This window comes from Rhamphochromis longiceps, linkage group LG7 (assembly GCF_057381845.1).
Source record: "Rhamphochromis longiceps isolate RC_006_pf linkage group LG7, R_longiceps_female_GT1.1, whole genome shotgun sequence".
NCBI lineage: Eukaryota > Metazoa > Chordata > Actinopteri > Cichliformes > Cichlidae > Rhamphochromis > Rhamphochromis longiceps.
In genome coordinates, this window is record NC_140563.1 from 27,103,579 (window position 1) to 27,126,006 (window position 22,428).

Consider the following 22,428-nt stretch of genomic DNA (forward strand, 5'->3'; position numbering starts at 1 on the left):
AATGTATAATGTTGTATACAGCCTTTATCTGTTTTTTTGACATTTCTTAAGAAACTGATATTGCACCTTTTTTTAGTGTGATCTGGAAATGATTTATTGTCTACTTCACTGATTTGACTGAATAAGCAAATCCATTATTAATGTAATCAACAATCAAAGACATTATTTAGGGGGCACACAGTTTTCATCTGTCTCTGGTTTGGGTGGCTAGTAACAGCAGCACACAGTACAAATGCCAAGAACTGATAATAATACGAATAATTGTCACACTCTTTTATGATCACATTTGCTGATGATTGTTTCATACAGCAGTATACCATATAGCACAGGCATTTTTACATGTATTTTTTAATGAAAATGACCTTGAATCTAATCAAATAGGATGTGTAACATGGGCCTTATCAAAAACTGTCTGCTTCCACTCACTTTTTATGTGACTTGAAAACATGGATTTTATTGGTTAAATGCTACAAGTCTTGTTTGCAAACTTTACAACAGACCACTGGAGGATTTGGTCCGGATTGGTATTTGATGTTTCTTTTTTTTTTTTTTTTCACATCAAGAAGCCACCTTCGTCTTTATTAATAAAATTGTTTGGTTAATACAGATGCTGTAGCTCAGAGGGAGTCAGTGAGCTGAAGTGGATGAACACTCCATGTAATCTTAAACACCAAGCTGTGTGACTGCAAAAAACAAAACAAAACAAAGCAAAAAAAAAAAAAAAATTAAATAAAAAAACAAGAACAAGAAACCTTGTGTAGAGCTTGGGTTGGGAAGAAAAAAAAAGGGAAAAAAAACAAACAACAAACATCTGTAGTGTGAAATCTTTTCCATATTTTGACATATGTTACATTTCTTTTCATTTACAAAAGTGCAAACAGATCACGTTCAGATCTACTCAATATAAGCCATGGCGCGTGGGACTCAAACAGCCGCATTCAGAGTAGCAAAATTTATGTCATGGACCTCGGTGCCATCAGTCCAGCTACACAGTAACAGGAAAGGGAATTTAAACATTTCTGTTTTGTTTTTTTCCATATAATGGGAAGATTCGCAATACAAGTCCTCGGCAATGGATATTGTTATGATTATGGCACACACTTTTTGGTCCATCCTCAGACACAGACATTGTTTTTTGCTAAATGTTTAAATAGTTGTTTTTTTCGTGTGTGTTGATATACAATGTGTACCGGTGTGCCTCCTGCTCCACCCCAAGTCTCTCACCCTCCCAGTTCATGTTGTCATCAGTTGAAAGTCATACTGTACAAATGTCAAAGGGCAATCAATAATCAGAGTTTACAGGAAGTAGTCTGGGGTGCGGCGAGTGACGTGGGGCTCCCCTCTGCGAGGCGCTGGATCAAACTGCAAGAAAGAGTATTTTAGGGTGTCGTCTAGTTCCATGATTGCCGCCTGGTTGCCGCAGCGGTAGCAGTAGTTGGGAGCGAATATTTGATGTTTCCAAGCCATAAGTAATAATCTCAGGCTCAGTGTATTTTTTTTTTTTGCATGATTATTTGTTATTGAGTGATTTCCATAATATTTTTAGATAAATATTATGGAAATCACTCAATAACAAATAATCATGCCGTTTCTGAAGTTAAATGTCTTTTTTTTTTTATTACTTATGGCTAATAATCTCAGAAATTACAGAGTAGGTAGTACCTGTGGCCTGTTCACAGCTGTGTCATAATGTGTCCCCCATGTACATACATTTGTCTTCCACTGTGTCTTTTGTCCCCTGTGCATCTCCTGTGTCAGTGGGTAAAAGCTTCATTTGTTTTCTCAAATTCATTTTTCCCTCCTTCTTACATTCATATTCATAGATAGATAGATAGATAGATAGAGAGAGAGAGAGAGAGAGAGAGAGTCTGGAAGAGAGTCCTGTCTCAGTCAATTATAGATGATGTGAGAGGGCGGGTGTGTGTGTTTAGGGCCCGGATGGCTTGGGGATAGAAGCTCCTCTTGAGTCTCTCTGTCCTTGCCCGGAAGATGCGGAACCTTCTACCAGATTGCAGAAGTTGGAACAGTTTGTTGCCTGGATGGGACGGGTCCTTCAGTATCTGCGCTGCTCTAGTCCGGCATCTCCTGGTGTAGGTGTCCTGAAGCGGGGGGAGAGCAATCCTGCAGCAGCGTTCTGCTGTACGGATCACTCTCTGGAGAGCTTTTTGGTCCTTCACACAGCTGTTCCCGAACCACGATGTCATGTTCTGTGTGAGGATGCTCTCCACAGCGCCTGTATAGAAAATCCTGAGGATCTTTGGAGAGACCCTGAACTTCCTCAGTTGTCGTAGGTGATACAGGCGCTGCCTAGCCTTTTTGGTCTGGACCTGAATGTGGGCAGCCCATGTCAGGTCTGAGGAGATGTGGACACCAAGATACTTGAAGGACTGCACCCTCTCCACTGGAGCTCCATTGATGATAATGGGCTTGTAGTCTCTGTGCTGACCCCTTCTGAAGTCCACCACCAGCTCCTTGGTCTTGCTGACGTTCAGCTGGAGGTGGTTGTCCTGGCACCACGATGCCAGATTCTTCACTTCATCCATGTAGGCCGCCTCATCGTTGTTGGAGATGGCACCCAACACCACTGTGTCGTCAGCAAACTTCACAATGGTGTTGGAGCCATGGGTGGCCACACAGTCTGAAGTGTAGAGGGAGTAGAGCAGTGGCGAGAGGACACATCCCTGAGGTGCTCCTGTGTTGATGGTGATGCTGTTGGAGAAGCACCTGCCCACCCTCACCACCTGAGTTCTGCCAGTGAGGAAGTCCAACACCCATGCACACAGACGGCTGTTAAGTCCCAGATCCCTGAGCTTTGTGAACAGTCTGCAGGGCACTATTGTGTTAAACGCTGAACTTTAATCACCAAACAGCATTCGCACATAGTTACCCTGTTTCTTGTCCACGTGGCTGAGGGTGGTGTGCAGGACGTGGGCGATGGCATCCTCTGTGGATCTGTTGGATCGGAAGGCGAACTGCAGCGGATCTGTGGTGTCTGGGAAGGAGGAGGAGATATCGTTAGACTGGTGTACGATATTTCTTTAACTAGTCGATGATTACATGGCTTACTTGCTTTTGCGTTTAAAACCAAGAACATTTGGGGACGACTGAGGTATGCTGCAATACATCCTGGAAGTCAGTTTGATTAATAAAAAAAAATGCTTGGAGTCCAGACAAAAACAAGCTAGAGTTCTTGCTTAATTTGAATGGTTGTTTGGTTACTTTAATTTACAAGGTTATCCTGTATCAACATCAGTGTATTTAACAAGGGCATCATATTCTGTCATGACTGACAGGGTGAGGTTTGTTAGAAGGTTTTGCTGTCACTGTCCCTACTAAGGACACATTTAATGATTTTTATTACTTATTAACTGGATAATTTATTACTTATGAATAACAAAATCGGCAAATCCATTAAAAATTCCTGTAAGTGTAGGCTAAAATGACCTGTTGCAGCATGTCTTTTTGCAAACCTATGAAAAAAAGTCAGCTTTATTTCCAAAAAAATCAGTTGCAGCTGATATTCAATCAAGTGATTTTTTCATTTGCTATCATCTTTAATGACGTGGATTATTAGCATACACAGAGAAATCCAGGTTATTTTAAGTGTCTCGCCCCACTCGACATAAACAACAAGTGGAAGGAGTCTCTTAACTAGTAATTTCCTTTGTTTCATCCTAGTTTTACAGAGGTTCACTTCATTTAAAAGTCATACTTTACATCTTGTTTTAGAATTTCATGTGCAGGGACATAAAAGTCTGTCCTTAAAGCAACAGAGCAGCGTTTACTCTAACTGCTGTCCAACATCTGATATTTCTGACATTTACACAAAAGTCAAATTAGTAAGAATAAAAAATGGGACAGGCTCGTGTTGAGTGACGTAATTCCACGCCCGCCTGCCCTTTCTCTCAGTGCGCGAGCTCGAGAGTCCAAAGTATAAAGTAGCGCGAGCGCCTTAAGTGGGACGGGGTGGGGGGGAATGTAGTCGATAGCGGAGGACACACAGAAGCGCACACTCCTGCATGCAGCCACATCTGGCGTTACAGTGGAACACAGACCATATGTGTACATGTGAGCACTGAGGAGTGGAGGGCTTCACAACTCGACTGAGGAGTAAATATAAGAAAATGGACCCGGAGTTATGGATTTAAAGTGCAGAGGACTTGAAATGGGCGGTCTACTGCTGGCGTTGCTGCTCTGGAGTTGCCTTCTGTCGGCGGTTGACGGTACGTTTACTTTTTGTTCACAACATGGATCCTCAAGAAAGGTGGAAGCACGAAAGCTGATAAGAACACTGGTGAACACGGTCCGAGCCTGCCGCGCATTTGTGCACTTCACTGCCCTCAAATGTTACCACATTTGGTCAGTCTGAGTCTAGCAGCGATTTCTTGTGTCAAACTTTAGATTTTTATATCCCAAGGGCAAACCAACACAATGGAAGTCTTTAAACTTTGAATTGGTGTTGGCGACACGCTCTATGAGAGGGATTGTGTAACCAAACGGACCCCTGCTTTCCCCCTCAGTTTTACAGCCGTCACAGTTACAGGAAAATAAATTAACTTTAAAGTCAGCCTGGCTGTTTTGTCGGGCCTCGGTAGCTCAATTCGTGCTCGGTGTCGGATGTCAGCCAGTCTTTCTTCTGTAATGGTGCAAATACGCCGGTATGTTTATTTGAGAAAGAGCACACCAGAGAACCAGGCAAACATTTTCCAATGAGGATCGATGTCTTTATAAGCATTCCCTTCTCCACCGCCTGAATTGCGCTATTACTATTTAATCGCCTGAAACGGCTCAGCGAGAGGCGGAGCTTAGTTTTCTCTCATATGGATACATTTTTGCAGGTCCTGGTGCTTTCTATGCGGCCACTTACAGCTCAGGCATATTATTTCATGCTCCAATACTTCATATAAAATTAACTTCTAAAAACTCTAGCTCCCTTTAAGCTCACTCAATTGTTTTTTTTAAGGTACAGATAAGACCAATTCCAGATTTGTTGATGAAAGTTGCAATCTTTGATTTTCTACTTTCCGTCAGTGTCACCGGGCCACTGACTCAAAGCTAGTTATAACTTTGCATAACAATAATTTACATAAGAAGAATGACCAAAGTGGAGGCTATCTCTGACTTCATTCTAACTTAACAGTTTGAGCTATATGCCGCACCTACTCAGCTATTTTATCATTACAATTTTACTGAGTCAGCTACTTCATGTCGTCACTGAGCTGGTTAGCTGGTCAATTATGTGTTAAAAGAATCTTACTGGTTTTACTACTCAAACAAAGAGCATGAAGTGTAGTTGCTGACTGTGTAAATGTATATTATGAGGTTCAAAAAAACAAAATGTGTCCACAGTATTTGTGTTTGTTGGATTGTGTATAGCCCTCAAGCACACAATAGTGACATTTCTTAAGAACTTATCGTTCTTAATCCTTGACTAGATAGTAGATAATAGAGAACCGACTGAAAGGCACTGTATTACTGACTCTTCAGATTTCATCATTCCTTTTTATGATCGCTAAGTAGCTCATACGCTTTCTCTGAGTTATTTTTGATAAACCTTTAACCAAACACAGCCAGAGAAAACGCAGTAAATACTCACTCATTACTTATTACTCCAACTACTGCCAACCTTCTAGTAGTAAGTCCTTCATGATTACTTTACAACTGTGGTATTAGGTAAGGAACAATTCTCAGCTTGAGAGCTGGGTGAGTAATTTTCTTTTCTTTTAGTTTTCACTTCACTTTAACCGTAGAGAAAGCACAGTGCTTTTTATTTAATGACATGTAGCTAACAGCAATAATTATTTTAAAGGTTAGGGACTAAAAAACAATGTCGTGGTTTAATAGTTGATAGAAAATAAAATAAATTGCGGCAGTATATAAAACATGCATTTTATATTATTCATCTGCAGCACTTAAATACTACAAACTTGTTAATGCATCCAGTAAACTGCTAATGAAGCCTAATTTGTGAGCAAAAAATAATTCTTTAAACACATTTTTTTTTACTAATATTTACATCGTTTTCATTCAGTAATCTTTCAACAGAGGTCCTCTAATTCTGTTCAAGTATGTTTAAGTTGTATTTTTCTACTTTTTGCCTGAGCACCACTGTGTCATTGTTATAATTTAACTGTCCTCTTATTTAAAGTGAAGCATGTTTTGTTAGGACTTCAGTTTTTTCTTAACAGTTTTTTTTCTAACAGCACAGTAGGCCAGTTGAAAAATTCCTTAGGCCTGTTGTACTATTTTCAAATGAAATCTTTCACACACTTTCAGCTGTGTCATAAATGGTAACAAAGTCCAACAAGAACCTGTTGCTCAAAGTAACATATTTATCTTGTACCCTTGAGAAAGCATGACACTATTCATTATCACTTACAGTTGAACAGAGTAATGTCAAATTAACCATTAACCATAAGAACATTCATCCAAGTCATGTATATGTTTCCTACAGATCCACATCTAGGATGTATTTGTATGTGCATGAGTCTATGCCTTTCAAGAAAATCTCTCATCCTGAACTCAGTTTCTCCGGTTTTGGGCTTCAACTGTCCTTGTTTAGCTCTTTACCCTTGGTAACCATGAACCCCTTCACCACCTGCCGCAGGTTCTTCTTAGTGTGGTGCTTAGCGGATTTCCAGAGGAAAACAGTTGGAGCTGACATACACAGAACCACAGGATGAGATCCTTTCTGGGAGGCCACTGAAAGACATAGAGGACTGCCACAATAGCAACATTAGCTACAGATTATGTAAGATAATATACCTGGCTGGCCACCCAGGCATAATAAGTACACTCCAAGTGTAGGAAACACTGAGATAGCTTTGCCTGTTAGGAACATAACTATTAATATGGTGATTGACAATAGAATATAGCAATATTTATACAGAGTATCAAGCATTCCATAGTTAGCATTTTGCAGCACAGCAGTGATTGTGTATTAATTCAGTTCAATTTTATTTATATAGCACTAGATCACACCTTGATAATGATGAATTACAGTAGTAGTAGTAGTTGGGGGCAGGGATAGCTCAGTAGGTAAAGTGGTCGCCCCATGACCGGAAGGTCGGCGGTTCGAATCCACTTAACGGCTACCCTGAGGTACCCCTGAGCAAGGTACCGTCCCTACACACTGCTCCCCGGGCGCCTGCTTAGTGGGCTGCCCACTGCTTCACAGAGTGAATGGGTCAAATGCAGAGAAAAACAAGTAATTTCCCCATGGGGATCAATAAAGTATCCATTATTATTATTAGTCCAGCCTAAAACTAGTTTTTCCGCATCGCCCTGAGAGAGGAGATTTCTAATGTTAGAGATATTGCACAAATTGAAGAAAGCAGTCCTACATATTGGTTTAATATGTGCAATGAAGAACAAATCCTGGTCAAAAGCTACTTTCAGTCTTTTCCTCACAGTGTTACTGGAGGCCAAGGTAATGCTGGCCTCCAGTAAGCATGTGGTTAGACACCATGTTTCTAAGATTTTTAGGGACAAGTACATTAACCTCAGTTTTATCTGAATTTAGAAGCAGGAAATTAGAGTCTATCTAGGTCTTTATGTCTTTAAGACATTATTTCAATAATTGGTGGATGTTATCAGGCTTCTTGGTTGGGTATCATCTGCATAGCAGTGAAAATGTATGCATTGCCTTCTAATGATACTACCTATGTGAAACATGTATAATGTAAACAGAATTGGCCCTAGTGCAGAACTCTGTGAACTGCATAATTAACCTTAGTATCTGAAGAGGATTCTCCATTTACATGAACAAATTGGAGTCTTATACATACGTATAATTCCGATCACTGTGGTGCATTACCTTTAGTCCACTGTAGGTGCAATACCATGCAAGTGTGTGTATGCTGACAGGTATCCTTATGAAACTGTAAGAAGAGATGAATGGCACTCATATCTGATGTTTAAAATGTTTTAGTACGGACCTCTGCCTGCGCTGAAGCAATTCAGTTCAAATCAAATCAGTTTTATTTATAAGGTGCCAAAACACAACAGCATTCGCCTCAAGGTGCCTTATATTGCAACGTGAAGACCCTACAATAATACAAACCAAAAACAGCTAAATCCCAGCAGCAACAATACAGCTACATTTATAATACTGTTGTTCTCATTCACATGTTTTTTGTGTTTCTGTTGTCAGACATTATGACAATATTGGATGGAAAATGAAATGCTGCTGTAATTGAACCTCATAAATGCCACATGCTAACAAGTTACTGTGGCACAACATCGAAACTGTTTTATGCTTAAGTTGTGAGGATAAAAAGCGGATGATCACAGTTGAAAACAGCTAGGCTGTGTGTTTTGCCAATATTCACAATTAATATAAAGAAGCTTTCAGGCAACAACTTTGGGACCTCTCTGGTGTGGCATACATCAGGGTTTTGCAAATCCACACTTTAACACCAAACTCATGTTCTGAGATTTACAAGTTAGGATATGCTTGATCTGTTACTACTAAAAAGTTGATGTGATTTCCAGCCTTGCAAAAACTCACTGAATGAGATGCATTAGAATATGAGAAGGGAAGGGAAAATGGTTTAAGGGTAGGAAGGGAAATCTGAGGAGCTAAACGTGAGGAGAAGGGGTATGGTAACAGCACTGAGGAGGAATGAAAGTACTGGGTTTATAATAATAAACTTTATTTATAAAGCACACTTAAAAACCAAGGGTATGCCAAGGTGCTTAACAAGTAAAATAGAGTATAGGAGGAGGATAATAGAAATAATAGAAATTAGAGATGGACCGATCCGATATTACGTATCGGTATCGGTCCGATACTGACCTAAATTACTGGATCGGATATCGGAGAAAAATAAAAAATGTAATCCGATCCATTAAATATCACGAAAGCACCTCGCAAAACTTGCAACACGCCGTAACTCACCTCAGAACGTTAGCACGTCGGAGCAGTATGCATCACGTGATAGAGCAGCTGTGGCATGCCGGACCTGTTGGTGGTCTGGATAGCATTTGGAGCTTCGCTAGCAACCTGGCATTTCATCTCCGACAAAGTTATCCCCGAGAGAAGTAAAGCAAGTGTGTAAGTCCATCTCTGAATGTTTGTAAAGCATTCCCACGTTAAGCTTAACAAGCGACTGCCTCTCGCTCTCCGGCTGCTACTTCAATCGTGAAACTGCTTAAATGATCAGCTGATCGGCTTTTCTGTCGCGAGTCCGTCTCTCTGGTTTGTTTTTGGCCCACTTTGCACCAGAAAGAGGAAACCAGCGGCTGAACAACAGCAGAACGTTTAAGCTTGATAAGCTGTTGTTAGAATTTATTTAATATTACTTTCTACTCCAGGATCTTTTTCTACGTAGCTGACGCTGGTAACTGTGCAGGGGCGGATCTAGCAAAGTTTAGCCAGGGGGGCCGATAGGGCATGAACAGGGAAAAGGGGGCACAAAGACATACTTTTCTTTCTTATTCTCATTTAAAATGTCTAGCTTTTAATAAATAATTATCTGACAGCCAAAGTTTTAATTTGATGTAAAATGAATAGAAGTCAATTACTGTATATAGTGACTATTAAGTCTAATATATACCCTAGTAAGCTATAGTACTTTTTACTTTGGGAAGGTACCATCTGTGCAGTCTGCAATTTTGTTGAAGAAAGATGTTGAATCTATTTAATATTTCTTGAAAAATAATTGATTTCTGTGCATTTTTTTTCACACTGCATCAAATTAAGGTTGATTACGTCGATTAAGCATCATGAGGTGGCGCGTGAGGGGTGGTTCCTTATTTTTTATTTATTTATGTTTGTTGTTGCTGGGAGTTGGAACCCTATTAGTTAGGTTGCTTAATATTTACGCTAAGTACTCTTTAAAATACCAGAATAGGGAGGATGGTGTAGGTTTAAGTTTATTAGATTGATCAGTATTGCTGAACTATGAAATATTTTTTTTGTATACAGGTATAACAGAATAGCTTTAGTGTAGTTGTTGTTTTAAACTTGAGTATGAACTTGCAGACTTGCAAAATGCAGCAAGATATTTTAAAAAACAGTTTTGTTGATTAAAAAACACTATATCGGATTCATATCGGTATCGGCAGATATCCAAATTTATGATATCGGTATCGGTATCGGACATAAAAAAGTGGTATCGTGCCATCTCTAATAGAAATAGGACCAAAGCAAGTACTAAATATGCAAGCAGATAACTGTCACTAATACATAGGAAAGCAACAGGTACAGAGCAAACAAGAATTTAAATGAGCATAAAAGTGCGTGATATAAAATCATAAAAGAAATATTAACTAGAGGGAAAGGCAAGATTGAATAAGTGGGTTTTTAATCGTGATTTGAACAGTGCAATGGAATCAGATGCGCGGAGGTCGAGAGGAAGGGTGTTCCACAGTACCGGGGCAGCCAGAGCAAACGCACGGTCACCCTGAGACTTCAGTCGAGATCTGGGTTGGGTCAGAAGTAGTTGAGTGGCAGATCTGAGTGTTCTAGCAGGAGTATGTGGTTTGAGAAGTTCACTAAGATAACTTGGCGCTAATTTATTAATAGTTTTGAAAGTAAGAAGTAATATTTTAAATTGAATACGGTACTTTATGGGCAGCCAATGCAGGCTAGCTAGGACAGGGGTAATATGGCAAAATTTCCTGGTACCTGTTAAAAGGCGGGCTGCTGCATTTTGGACTGTTTGCAGTCTAAGAAGAAGAGAAGAGGGAAGACCGTAGTACAAGGAGTTACAATAATCCAACCTGGAGGTCACAAAAGCGTGAATAAGCTTCTCCAGGTCCTCATGCGGAACATAATGCCTAGCCTTAGAGATAAGGCGCAGTTGGTGGAAGCTAGATCTCACTACAGCAGACACTTGCTTATCGAGTTTGAGCGAGCTATCCAGCAGTACACCCAAGTTACTGACATAGTCACAAGAAAAACTAGCAAAGGAACCCAGGGCAGCACAGAGTTGGGCACGAGGGATTTTACTGTTGAACACCACAATCTCAGTCTTCTTATCATTTAAAACGAGGGAATTACTCAGGAACCATTCTTTGACCTCCCGCATGCATTCTTGAAAGTAGTGCAGGGACACAGCAAGGTCGTCAGTAAGTTCAAAATAAATCTGTATGTCATCGGCATAACAGTGGAAGGCGATATTGTATTTTTCAAAGATTGCACCTAGAGGGAGCAAATACAATGAGAAGAGAACAGGGCCTAAAACTGATCCTTGAGGCACACCACAACAGACCGGAGCGGAGGAAGAGGAGAAGGTGCCTAAGTTAACTGATAAGGATCTATCAGCGAGGTATGATTTAAACCAGTCGAGGGCAGTGCCTCTAATACCCACAGTGTGCTCAAGTCTTAGTAATAAAATGTTATGGTCTACCATATCAAAGGCCGAAGAGAGGTCCAGTAAAACTAGGACCATAGAGCGTCCAGTATCAGTGGTTACAAGAATATCATTAAGAACTCTAAACAACGCTGTTTCAGTGCTATGCAATGGCTTAAAGGCAGATTGAAATTTCTCAGCAATATTGTTTGTGTCCAAGTACGCCTGGAGCTGGGAGAGAACTAGTCTCTCCAGGATCTTGGACAAGAATGAAAGCTTAGAGATCGGTCTATAGTTTGAAAGGTCATAACAGTCAGAATTTCTTTTTTTAAGAATCGGGTGGACTACAGCATGCTTTATGACTTTTCGTGTTTGCATTAGCCTGGTTGGAGACTCTATGCTGTTTGGATTTTGTAAAAGCCTGATGTAACAAATGGAGAGAAAAGAACAGCGGGAGAAGTAGGTAGGACGAAAGAATGAGAGAGAAAATAGGAAAGAACTCGCACAGGTGGAGACAGAGGAAGTCTGTGGCAGTCTACCTTGATTTCTCTGGGGTCCACTCTCTAACACACATGCACACACTAACCATGTTCCCCACTCTTATCATGCACATTTTTCTCGTCCCGATTGGGGAGGTGTGAAGAAAATCTCTTCCTTCCTTTTAGCCCTTCACCAAACACACAGATGCCTTTGTTGAGATGGGTTCTGATAAGAAGTAAAGTGAGGGGGGCCTGCTGGCTTTCTCCAGGCAGAACAAAACAGGAGAGCTGAGAAGTTGTGTGTGTTCATTTGTGCATGAGCGTGTATGCATGGAAAAGAGTTCAGCAGTGCATTGCCTACTCCTTCAAAACTTCTTTTGGAGCCCTTCTTTGTTTTCAAGCCCCCACCCCCAACACACACACACACACACACACACAGGCATACCCTGTCTTTCTCAGGACTTCTATGACTTGACTGACACTGGATTCATAATGTACTGATTCAGACTTAACACACACTGCTGGCTGTAGGATCACAGAGAGACTTGGTCCTTACTTGGAATCTGCCACAGGGCGTTGGCATCTTATAATATAAATAAACAGTTTTCCAGTGATGGAATCATCAGGAGATTTTTGATGCCCTGCACCTTTAGTTTGATCCTACTACGTAAAGTCATGGTGTAGGATCTTTCAGAACTTTTTATTAGGGGTGACAGTATAAAAGATGTATGTAGCTTTTGGGCCTGAAAGGTAAAGCTAGTGCAGAAGTGCCTTAAACCTGCCTGTTGTATAGAAAAAGTTAAATAGAGGTCTTTGGGAAAATAGATCTTTAGAGACTTTCCTGATGAGTTTACGGGCTGATTTGCTGTTTCGGAGGAGGATTATCTGGGGTAAAAATTTAGTCAAGATATAGCGTGGTCATTACATTAAGTGTTCTTCTTTGGGTTTTGGCTGCTCGCTTTAGGGATCAATACGGTGGATTCATTAGATCCTATTCATAGCATCCTCCTCTGTTACACCAACCCTCTGCATAACATCCTTTACGACATCCACAAATCTTTTTTTTTGGTCCTCTTCTTTCCCTCCAGCCTGGCAGCTCTGTATTAAAATTCTTTTCCACACATGTCCAAACCATCTCAGCCTTGCTTCTGGAATTTTGCCTGAATCCACTCAACCTGAGCTGTCCCTATGACATCCTCATTTCTTAACATTAGAGGTGGCAAAAGTACCTTCATTCTGTACTTAAGTAGAAGTACAAATACTAGTTTTAAAAAAATTACTTTAGTAAAAGTTGAAGTAATGTTCGTTACTCAAGTAAAAGTAAAAAAGTACAGGCTGTGAAATGGACTCAAAGTAAGAAAGTAGTATTGTAGGCAGCTTGAGTCAGAAGAAAAAGAAAAACATATTTTCTGTTGCCTACATTATAGAGGGTGACTTTGCCTCTAAACAGGAAAATGAGCACAGTCACGGGTTACAGTGGGATTCAACCCTAAAATCAATTGTAGTGGCTCAGCGCAAAGAAAAGAATCACTACTCACAATAATAAAAACTGAGAGCTTCAGTAGATTTTGTTAGTGTACAAGCTGTGATCAGCTGACCTGCTGCCCTTTGTGGATTTATAAACTTGAACCAGATGTCAGCAGATGTTTCATGAGTTGTCCTGGCCAATTTCCATTCTATGTACTAACAGTACACTGTTTATGCTGTCTTCATATTAGACAGTATACAGCTGGTATGAAGCATCATCAGCTAAAGTTCATATTAGCCAATGCTACATTTCATGTAATCAAACTTTAACCACGACCGCACAGCCACTGTGCACCAGTCCAACACACTGTTGTTTACTTTAAACCCATCACAGTACAGCAAACTAACCTGTTCATTCTGCACTAACCTGCAGAGTATATTCATGCAATCTTTAAATAATACAGTTAGTCTGCCTTACTGTTTTGCAACATGTTTCACAATATGAAAAAACACAATTTCATATATACAGATGCAATATCTGATTTACCGATCACAACCACATTGACTTCCTCTTACAATCATGAGCTCTTCACAATAAAACAGAATACTTCAAAAAGTGAACCATATGTAATGCAAATGCTCTTTTAAACTTATTAAACACATTATACTAATATTAAAAAAATATCCCCAAATTTTTCAGAATGTAAAAACGCCTGAAAGGAAGCAACTCGAACTGACCTCTGGCACATCTGGGCCAAAACTTGGCATTAGTATCCCTCTCGCTCAGTGATTCTGCGGGTTAGGTTCACCTCCCATTTATGAAGCACATTGAGGAAAATAAACAGCTGAATCAGGAGTTCATTCCAGAAATGTACCAGGATGTCAGGAATTACACGTGGGGCGATCGTGGCTCAAGAGTTGGGCGTTCGCCTTGTAATCGGAAGGTTGCCGGTTCGAGCCCCGGCTTGGACAGTCTCGGTCGTTGAGTCCTTGGGCAAGACACTTCACCTGTTGCCTACTGGTGGTGGTCAGAGGGCCCGGTGGCGCCAGTGTCCGGCAGCCTCGCCTCTGTCAGTGCGCCCCAGGGTGGCTGTGGCTGCAATGTGGCTTGCCATCACTGATGGGTGGATGACTGGATATGTAACGCGCTTTGGGGTCCTTAGGGACTAGTAAAGTGCTATATAAATACAGGCCATTTACCATTTTACACTAGTGGACCCTGGTGGCAGATCACTCAGACAGACACAGCTGCAGTGAAGGCAGGTTTATTTACAGTGAGGATGAAATGATAAACAGAACACTGGAATGAGAACGAGAAACTCGAACTGTTTGCCACATGTTTACTGCAGTCTTGGGCGAGGTATGTAAGGATGGAGACTGAAACGGGGACGGCTTGGACCAGTGGCAGTGCAGGTGAGCAGGGAGGCTGAGGTCTGGAAGAGAGGAACTGAGGTAGTACGGAAAGGTAGGCAGAGATCACAGGCTGAGAATAGCTGGGCAGTGAGCGTCACGATCCGTGAATGTCCTGCTAATCAAAGTTCTACATAATAGACAGTTGACGTGTTACCACTTAAGACTGAGACAATAATCCAACACCTGAGAGCTGTCCAGCTGCTCCTCAAATAGCCTGCTAGATGACGCATCGGAGAAACCCCCGATTTGTTTATAAAAAAAAGAGACTAACATAGTTAACAGTGACAGACAGACAAATCTCACAACTCACTATCAATATTGCTGTTTTTTTCTTTTGCTGTCAGTCGGTTTTTGGTTGTTGTTTTTTTTCTTGTTTCGCAAGTACTTTCAGCTAGCAAGAACTCTCCTTAGAAAATCCAGTTTTTACTTTTTACTATTTCTTCTGACTTTTGAGAATCAAGATTGTGAATGCCACTCAAGTTCTTCCAAATTAAACTCACTTATCCATGTCTTTGTGGACCTTGTTTTGTGTACTGGTGCACAGTCATGTTGGAACAGGAATGGGCCATCCCCAAACTGTTCCCACAAAGTTGGGCGCATGAAATTGTCCAAAATGTCTCGGTATGCTGAAGCATTAGGATTTCCTTTTACTGGAACTAAGGGGCTGAGCCCAAATCCTGAAAACCAACCTCATACCATTAACACCAAGCTTTACAATTGATACTATGCAGTCAGACAAGAAGACAAGTATCATTCTCCTGGCGACTGCCAAACCAAGACTTGTCCATGTGAATGCCAAATGGAGAAATGACATAAAACATAAGTTTTACTTGATATTTATTCATAGATCCACTGACCTTTGTTTCCAGTAAACACAATTCAGGATCTAATGGAATATTAATCCCCATAATATTGGTGGTACTATAAAGAGTGCAGGAAAGAGTGTACCCTTGTACAAAGCCAGATTCAGTGGTGGAAGGAACCACCTTCTACATCACATCTAAAACACATTTCTGAGATTCCAGGTTTGGATCTGGATCTACAGTTGGTGAAGGAAGTTGTAATGTGACAATTCAGCTATTCCAGCATAAATCTGATCACAGATGGTCATCAGTTCTTATGCTTAAATCTTTGTTTAAATCTGACATTGCATGAACCTGTTTAGGTTCATGCAAACAGAGCTTTGGACTCTATAATAGAGAATATGCTTTGGGAATACATTTTTGTTCTGTCTCCAGTTGAACAAGTTTACTTGCTGGTTTCATGCATCCAGAATTTCCAGTCTAAGCATTTTGTGAATGTCATACCAGATTTGAATTAAGTGCAACAGATGTTATGATGATGTTATCAGATTTTCTAGGTATTTGTCAAGTACGGTCCTGTGGCAGTCAGGATGAGGACCCAAATGCAGGACTCAAAACTTAAAAGAATTAACTAAGGGAGGCAGCTTTAATTAAGGGACCATGACACTATTAACCTAGATATTCATTTATAAACAAATTCACTGCCAACTTTCTCTTTCAAAGAATCCTGATCCATCTGAGTCCACACACGGAACTATCAGCCTAAAAGAAAGATGAGATAAATTTCAACTGAGCAATTAAATAAACTTTTTTAAAGTTGGGTAGTTGAAGCCTCCCCATATTTATGATCCCAAGTTAACTTTTCAAGGGAGACTCTTAATGATTTACCCTTTCATAGAAACTGTCTGACATAATTATTGATTCTTTTGAAAAAAAAGAAAAAAAACTTGACTAAAAAGAATTTTACAGTCTTGGTAAAATTTAAATTTTGACACAATTAACCCTTCCAATCAAGTTAATTTGCATTCTGAAATACCAGTGGAGGCATTAACCAATGTCTGTAGCCTAACGAGGAACTTACCAGGGTAAGTGTTTTTGTTTCTGTGATCTATTTCAAAGCCTTTTATATCAGGATCCCATCTGATTGACCTTATCAAAGGCTCAACAGCTAAAACAAATAGTGCCGGAGACAGAGGACAACCCTGTCGACTTGACCTGTTCAGCTGAAATCTGTGCATTAGTGGAAGCCTTCGCCCGGGCCTGAACAAATATGGCCACTCCAGTCTGTCAGAGGCTTTTTGGCATCATGAGTTACTGCTGTACTGGGCTGTACTGGGATTTTGAAAGATGGACACTGTTAAAAAGGTTACATAAATTGTTAGATAGTGAGCGATTATAAATAACTACATTTTGATCCTGGTATATCAGGCGTGGCAAATACTTACCAAGCCTGTTAGCCAGTGCCTTAGAAGTGAATTTATAGTCTGTGTTCATAAAGAAATAGGCGATATGATGTGCATTTTGTTGTGTCAGCAGCCAGTATGTTGAAATTCCTTTACAGGTTTAGACATTGCTTTGTTCAATTCTTCTATTGTTTGCATTTGCATTATATATTTTTAATACTTTTTGTTAATGATATTATTTGACCTTTCAAATATGCTTTTAATGTGTCTCATAGTATAAAGCTGTTGGGAGCGGAAATGCGATTCATTTCACAGATTATTTTAATCTGATTTCTAATTAATTACAAAAAAACAGGTTTTTGGAGAATTGTGGGATTTTAAGGCTGTCTGTATAAAACAGCTGTTTTTCCTGGAATCACGAGCTGAGTGGTCAGACAGGATCCTGGGCAGCTGTGGATTATCCAGTGTTCTGTGGAATAGTTGTGTTGACACAAACAAAAAAACGATCTATTCTAATATGGGAATTACGCAAACAAGAGCAGAAAGCCACAGTTATTTGGAATAGTTTTAAACTGGATACAGTTGTAGTTGATTTGTCCAAAATATGAAGTAGAAAAAAAGTTATATCATTCCGTACCAGTATGTTTTTCTGACCTTCTGCTATTATCAGAAGAATATCTTGAAAAAGGAACTATGATCATAACTGGGTTGTATTAATTTAGGGGGGGGGGGGGGGGGTGTCCATTGTTCTGAATAAATTTCACAATTAACTAATCAACCAGAAGGGTCAATTAAAGTTTCTTTTATTGTCACTGGAATATTTTTATTCATCAGTATAGCCAGTCCTCTGGCTGTAGAATGAAATGAAGATGACATAACATGGCCAACCTACTTTGTTCTATTGCAGTAAGATGGGTTTCTTGCATAAAGGCAACATTAATTTACATTTTTCTTAGCTGGTTTAAAACTTTCTTTCTTTTAACTGGTCCATTCAGCCCGTTTACATTAATACTAACAAAGTTTATATTCTTATTCATCAATAACAAAAATGAAACTCCTCAGAGTATAATAAGCTCTCTGAGAGTCCCCCATAAATGTAAAAAAAACATCTCCTTTAGCAAAAAAGCAACAGTAGGAAAAAACAGCACTCACTCATAGGATTATAAGAATGGCACTCTCATTCTTACGGCTCAGCCCTGTGTGTTTTGAGGAAAGAATAAACACTGTTATAAAAATTACTTCAGTTGTTATTTCAGCATGTATAGATAATTTTCCAGCACATTTCTTTCACTGAGGTTACCAAACTGGAAGTTGGTCTTTAAGTTATTGTTTTGGTTTTCTTTGTGCAAAATAAATAAGTGATAGAGAAAACACAGTTCAATGAAACTGTAGGAGTAACCTGTGTTAAACTTTGTGTTGCTTAACATTCATTTCATTCATTTCCAGGTTTTATTCCAACTAAAAAACTGCCAGTGTGTTGAAAGTCACTTAAATGTATCAGCTCTCTGATTCCCAGAGTTATCCCTGTCCTCGTCCATCTGGGGGGCCTCGCTCTGCTTAGGTGTTTTCATACATGAAATCCTACCTCTGTTAGGAGAATCGCTTCTGGACATTATCCACAGTTGTCATTTCTGACATGTAGCAAACAGCACCGCTTCAGACTTGTTTTCAGTACTGGAAGCACACTGTTTATGTCAAGGGTGTAGCCTGAGTGTGGATGAGCATGGACACGTGATGCCCACTCACTTGATGTGAATTGCTGTAATTTCCTGTCATTTTGTTTAATGTATCTGTTTCATTACTGTTACAGTAAAGCTACCTATTTCCTCTCTAGTAACATAACAACGTTGTGTTTGAACTGAATATTTTAAAGAATTATTGGTTTGATTAATCAGCAGTGTGTTTCAGCATGAATGATAGGACAGGTCGCCAGCCTGTCACAGAGACAGACAACCATTTACACTCACATTCACACTTATGGGGAATTTAGAATCATCAGTTAACCTAACCTTACTAACTGCATGTCTTTGGGCTGTGGGAGGAAGAACCCCCGCAAACATGGGGAGAAACATGCAAACTCCACACAGAAAGGCCCTGAACTCGAACCCGAATCTAACGCAGACCTTCTTGCTGTGAGGCAACAGTGCTATCCACCGCACCACCGTGCTTGCTTTTACCTATGTAATTTGATTTCAATAACACCAGTAGAGACTACGTTCAGCGCTCACTTTGGGGCGCCACAACAGGTAGAGCAATATGTTTGACTTGGCAGATTTTTACATCAGATACCCTTCCTGGTGCAATCCCTGCTCGTCCTGGAACTGAGAGCTTTAGCTTGCTAAGTGAACGTTTAAACCATTGCCTTATGGAGACACTATGTTTAATAAAAGCAGTACCATGTGTCTTTTAGGGCTTGGGTATTGTTTCTGGGCAGCGTTCGTACTAACAGAGGCAGACTGGCTTCGTTCTGTGGGATTATAGGAGGCACGGTTGTGCCAAACCACAGCGTAGTAGCTCTGCCACCCTGCCTGGCCAAAACCACAGGATTCCCCAGAGGCTCTGTGGCAGCTGCTGTGATCACTACTGGCTTCAACAGTGGGAGGACAACATCTCTTGAGTTACTGAACCGCGCTAACAAAGACATGGGTTTATGGAATCTGGACCCTGACATTTGCATACTTACCGCATGGTTGGGACAGAGTGGGAATGCTTTCTTGTACAAACATTTTTCTTATATTGCCCTGGTTTGTTTTATGTTCTATTGTGAACTTGACTGTGTGTGGGTCTAGAATCAGCACTGTGCTCAGTGTCAGTATTTATCTGAGAATAGGTTTGTTTTTTATGTATATTTAATTCTGAGCTCAGAAAAGGATTGTAGTTCACTGGGCATGTGAAAGACACCACTGTGTGTGTGCCGTGCAGAGAGGAGGAGAGAACAGTCAGCCAGTTTACACATATAAAAGCAGACTGATTAGAGAGTCAGTAGAACTGTAGGTACAGAGAAAAGGCTTCCGCTGGTGTAACACGTGCTGGAACTGCAAAATAACCCCCAGGTGTGCGTCTCTGCATTAGAGAAGGTGGAGAGTGGTACCGTAATAATTGCATAATGCATTAATTTCCCCCTCTGCTGATCTTATAGGAGACACGAAAGGTTAGAGTATGGAGACTCCAAAATGCATTTTTCCCCCAGTGCAGTAACTCCCTGAAATGAGTGTTTGTCAGTCTTTTGGATATGTTTCCCACATATTTCCAGTCTGTACTTGGTAAAAAGACAAAAATGAGAATATTCAGAAGAAATAAAGCAGCATTTTGTTTGAAAAAGTTTATTCATTTTTTGAGAGAATTGCCGTGATATCAATTGAAAGCTTTAGTCAGATTGCTAGAGGCAGATCCAATAGCTGTTTTGTTTTTTTAGCAAACCAGTGAAATTTAATAACTGTTCGAATATAAGCATCTTTGCGTCTCTGTATGAAATAACATTGTGAGAAATCTGAGTGATGTATGAAATGTTACATAAAGGATCTTTTCCATTCCAGGGTCACCGCTCCTTCTTTTTGCCAATCGACGTGACGTGCGATTGGTAGATGCAGATGGTGTCCGAGGGGAGTCCGCCATCATCGTGAGTGACCTGGAAGATGCAGCAGCTGTGGACTTCTTGTATTCTGAACGCCTGATATTTTGGACGGATGTCAGTGAAGAAGCCATCAAACAGACTCACTGGAATCAGTCTTCTAACTGTAAGACTAGACACTGTTTACTTTTAATTTTTCTACTTGGTGAGGACTTTCTCGTAAAAAGCTAAAATAACTATTGCTGCATGTGTTAATGATTTATTGAAATATACACCCTTTTTCATGTAACAGTTTCAACTGAGTTTGTTGGGGTTTTTTTACCTACAGCCCTTAAAGAGGCACTGGGAACAGGCCAGACTGTGGTAGTATCAGGGTTAGACAGTCCTGATGGGCTGGCCTGTGACTGGTTGGGTAAAAAGCTCTACTGGACGGACTCAGAGACCAATCGCATTGAAGTGGCCAACCTAGATGGAACCTCAAGAAAGGTGTTGTTCTGGATGGACTTGGACCAGCCCAGGGCTATCGCTCTCAACCCTGGCCAGCGGTAACAAAATACACACAGAAATGTGCAAAGATGTGTCTGACACCATTCATTTTTTGTTATTGAATGGATCAGATATTGGGTGGGGTGTAGGCTATGTAAAATATCCTCACAATCAAACCACAGACCAGATTCTACATCAAATTAATAATTGGGTGTAAAACTGATATGGATATCAAAAATCTTTTTTTTTTACATTTTATAACCTAGTTTCTAGTTTCTTGGCTCTACTGATTCTGCTGATTTGATCTCTTATAGCTCATGTTGTCCTCAATGAAACTGGAAAGCTCACTAATTATTATAAATGCCAGTAGAAACACTTCAAAATGTAACTACTGTTGTTGTTACAGGAAAAAAAAAGCTGTACTATTTTTTATGATTATATTGACCTTACAATCAGTGATGATGGAAAATGAGTCTGGCTGGCTGAATGAGTGACAGGGCAAGCTGAACACAGAGATAAACATGTTTAGGGCACTAAGAAATAGCAATTCATCTAAAAAAACAAACCCTAAAAACACTGATACAGTGACAGTGACACAGTTTTTATAATTTTATATCTATATGCTACCACAAATATTCCGAGAAGATGAGGATCATTCTTTAACACACTGGGTTACTGAACAATTGAGCTAAGGGCAACTGAAAATGTTGCTGGAAATGCTGCACATACCCAGATTAAAAAAAAAAAAAAAAAAGACAGGTAGGCAAAGCTTTCTTATCCAAAGAGTAAAGAGTAAAATTGTCAGAAGCCAGTGGGGTCCCAAATGTACACAGAAGGTGTTCTTCGCCTTTGTTCTTTGGCTGTAATGTAAGAAGTCACAGGGTTTCCAACCCAGACAGGTTGTGTCCCATTTAGGAGCTTTATGGTTTGCACTTTACTTTCACTGTTTTAATAGGGTTAAGAACCAAAACCCTTGTACATTAGACATTGAGTTTCAATGGAAATACCTGTATAAATAAAGGTTAAAAAAAAACCCTGCTAAACGGCGCCTTGTACATACAATTAGGTCCTTAAGTGTATGGATAGTGACACTGCTGTTTTGTTTGTTTGTTTTTTGCTTTTGCCTTTAATTCAAGGGGTTAAGAACATTTTTTATGAACTACAGCCATTTTTATACAAAGTTCCCTTTTCAGAGGCTTGTTTTTAATTTTTTTTAATTTTTTATTATGACTAAAAAAATGAAAAGCTGCCGTGGTCAGTTTTGTTTGCACCTGAGAACATCAGACGACACATATTATGTTGCAGGTAAATTCAGCCTGACTAGAACAGTGGTGTTTCTGTGTTGGAGTTTCAGGCCAATGTTTTTCATTATAAAGAAAATAATCATTGGTGGTGTGAGAAAAGATGAAACTCAAGCAGGTCGATTAAATTCTTAAGAAGCATCTGCATTCACATTACAGTGCCAGTGAAATGTTACTACAGGTGGGGTCATTGAATCTGTAGTATATA

At 40.0% G+C, this 22,428-nt stretch overlaps 1 protein-coding gene across 1 annotated transcript in view; it reads left to right on the plus strand.

The window, feature by feature from the left end:
- Nucleotides 1–3,957: 3,957 nt before the first annotated feature.
- The window catches only part of lrp5 (low density lipoprotein receptor-related protein 5), a 53,471-nt gene continuing 35,000 nt past the window's right edge, over nucleotides 3,958–22,428 (plus strand). Inside the window, exons 1-3 of the mRNA XM_085413129.1 lie at nucleotides 3,958–4,223; nucleotides 20,399–20,599; nucleotides 20,762–20,978. Of these exons, the coding sequence (XP_085269255.1) occupies nucleotides 4,139–4,223; nucleotides 20,399–20,599; nucleotides 20,762–20,978 (503 nt within the window). The 5' untranslated portion in view covers nucleotides 3,958–4,138. The remainder of the gene's footprint in view (nucleotides 4,224–20,398; nucleotides 20,600–20,761; nucleotides 20,979–22,428) is intronic.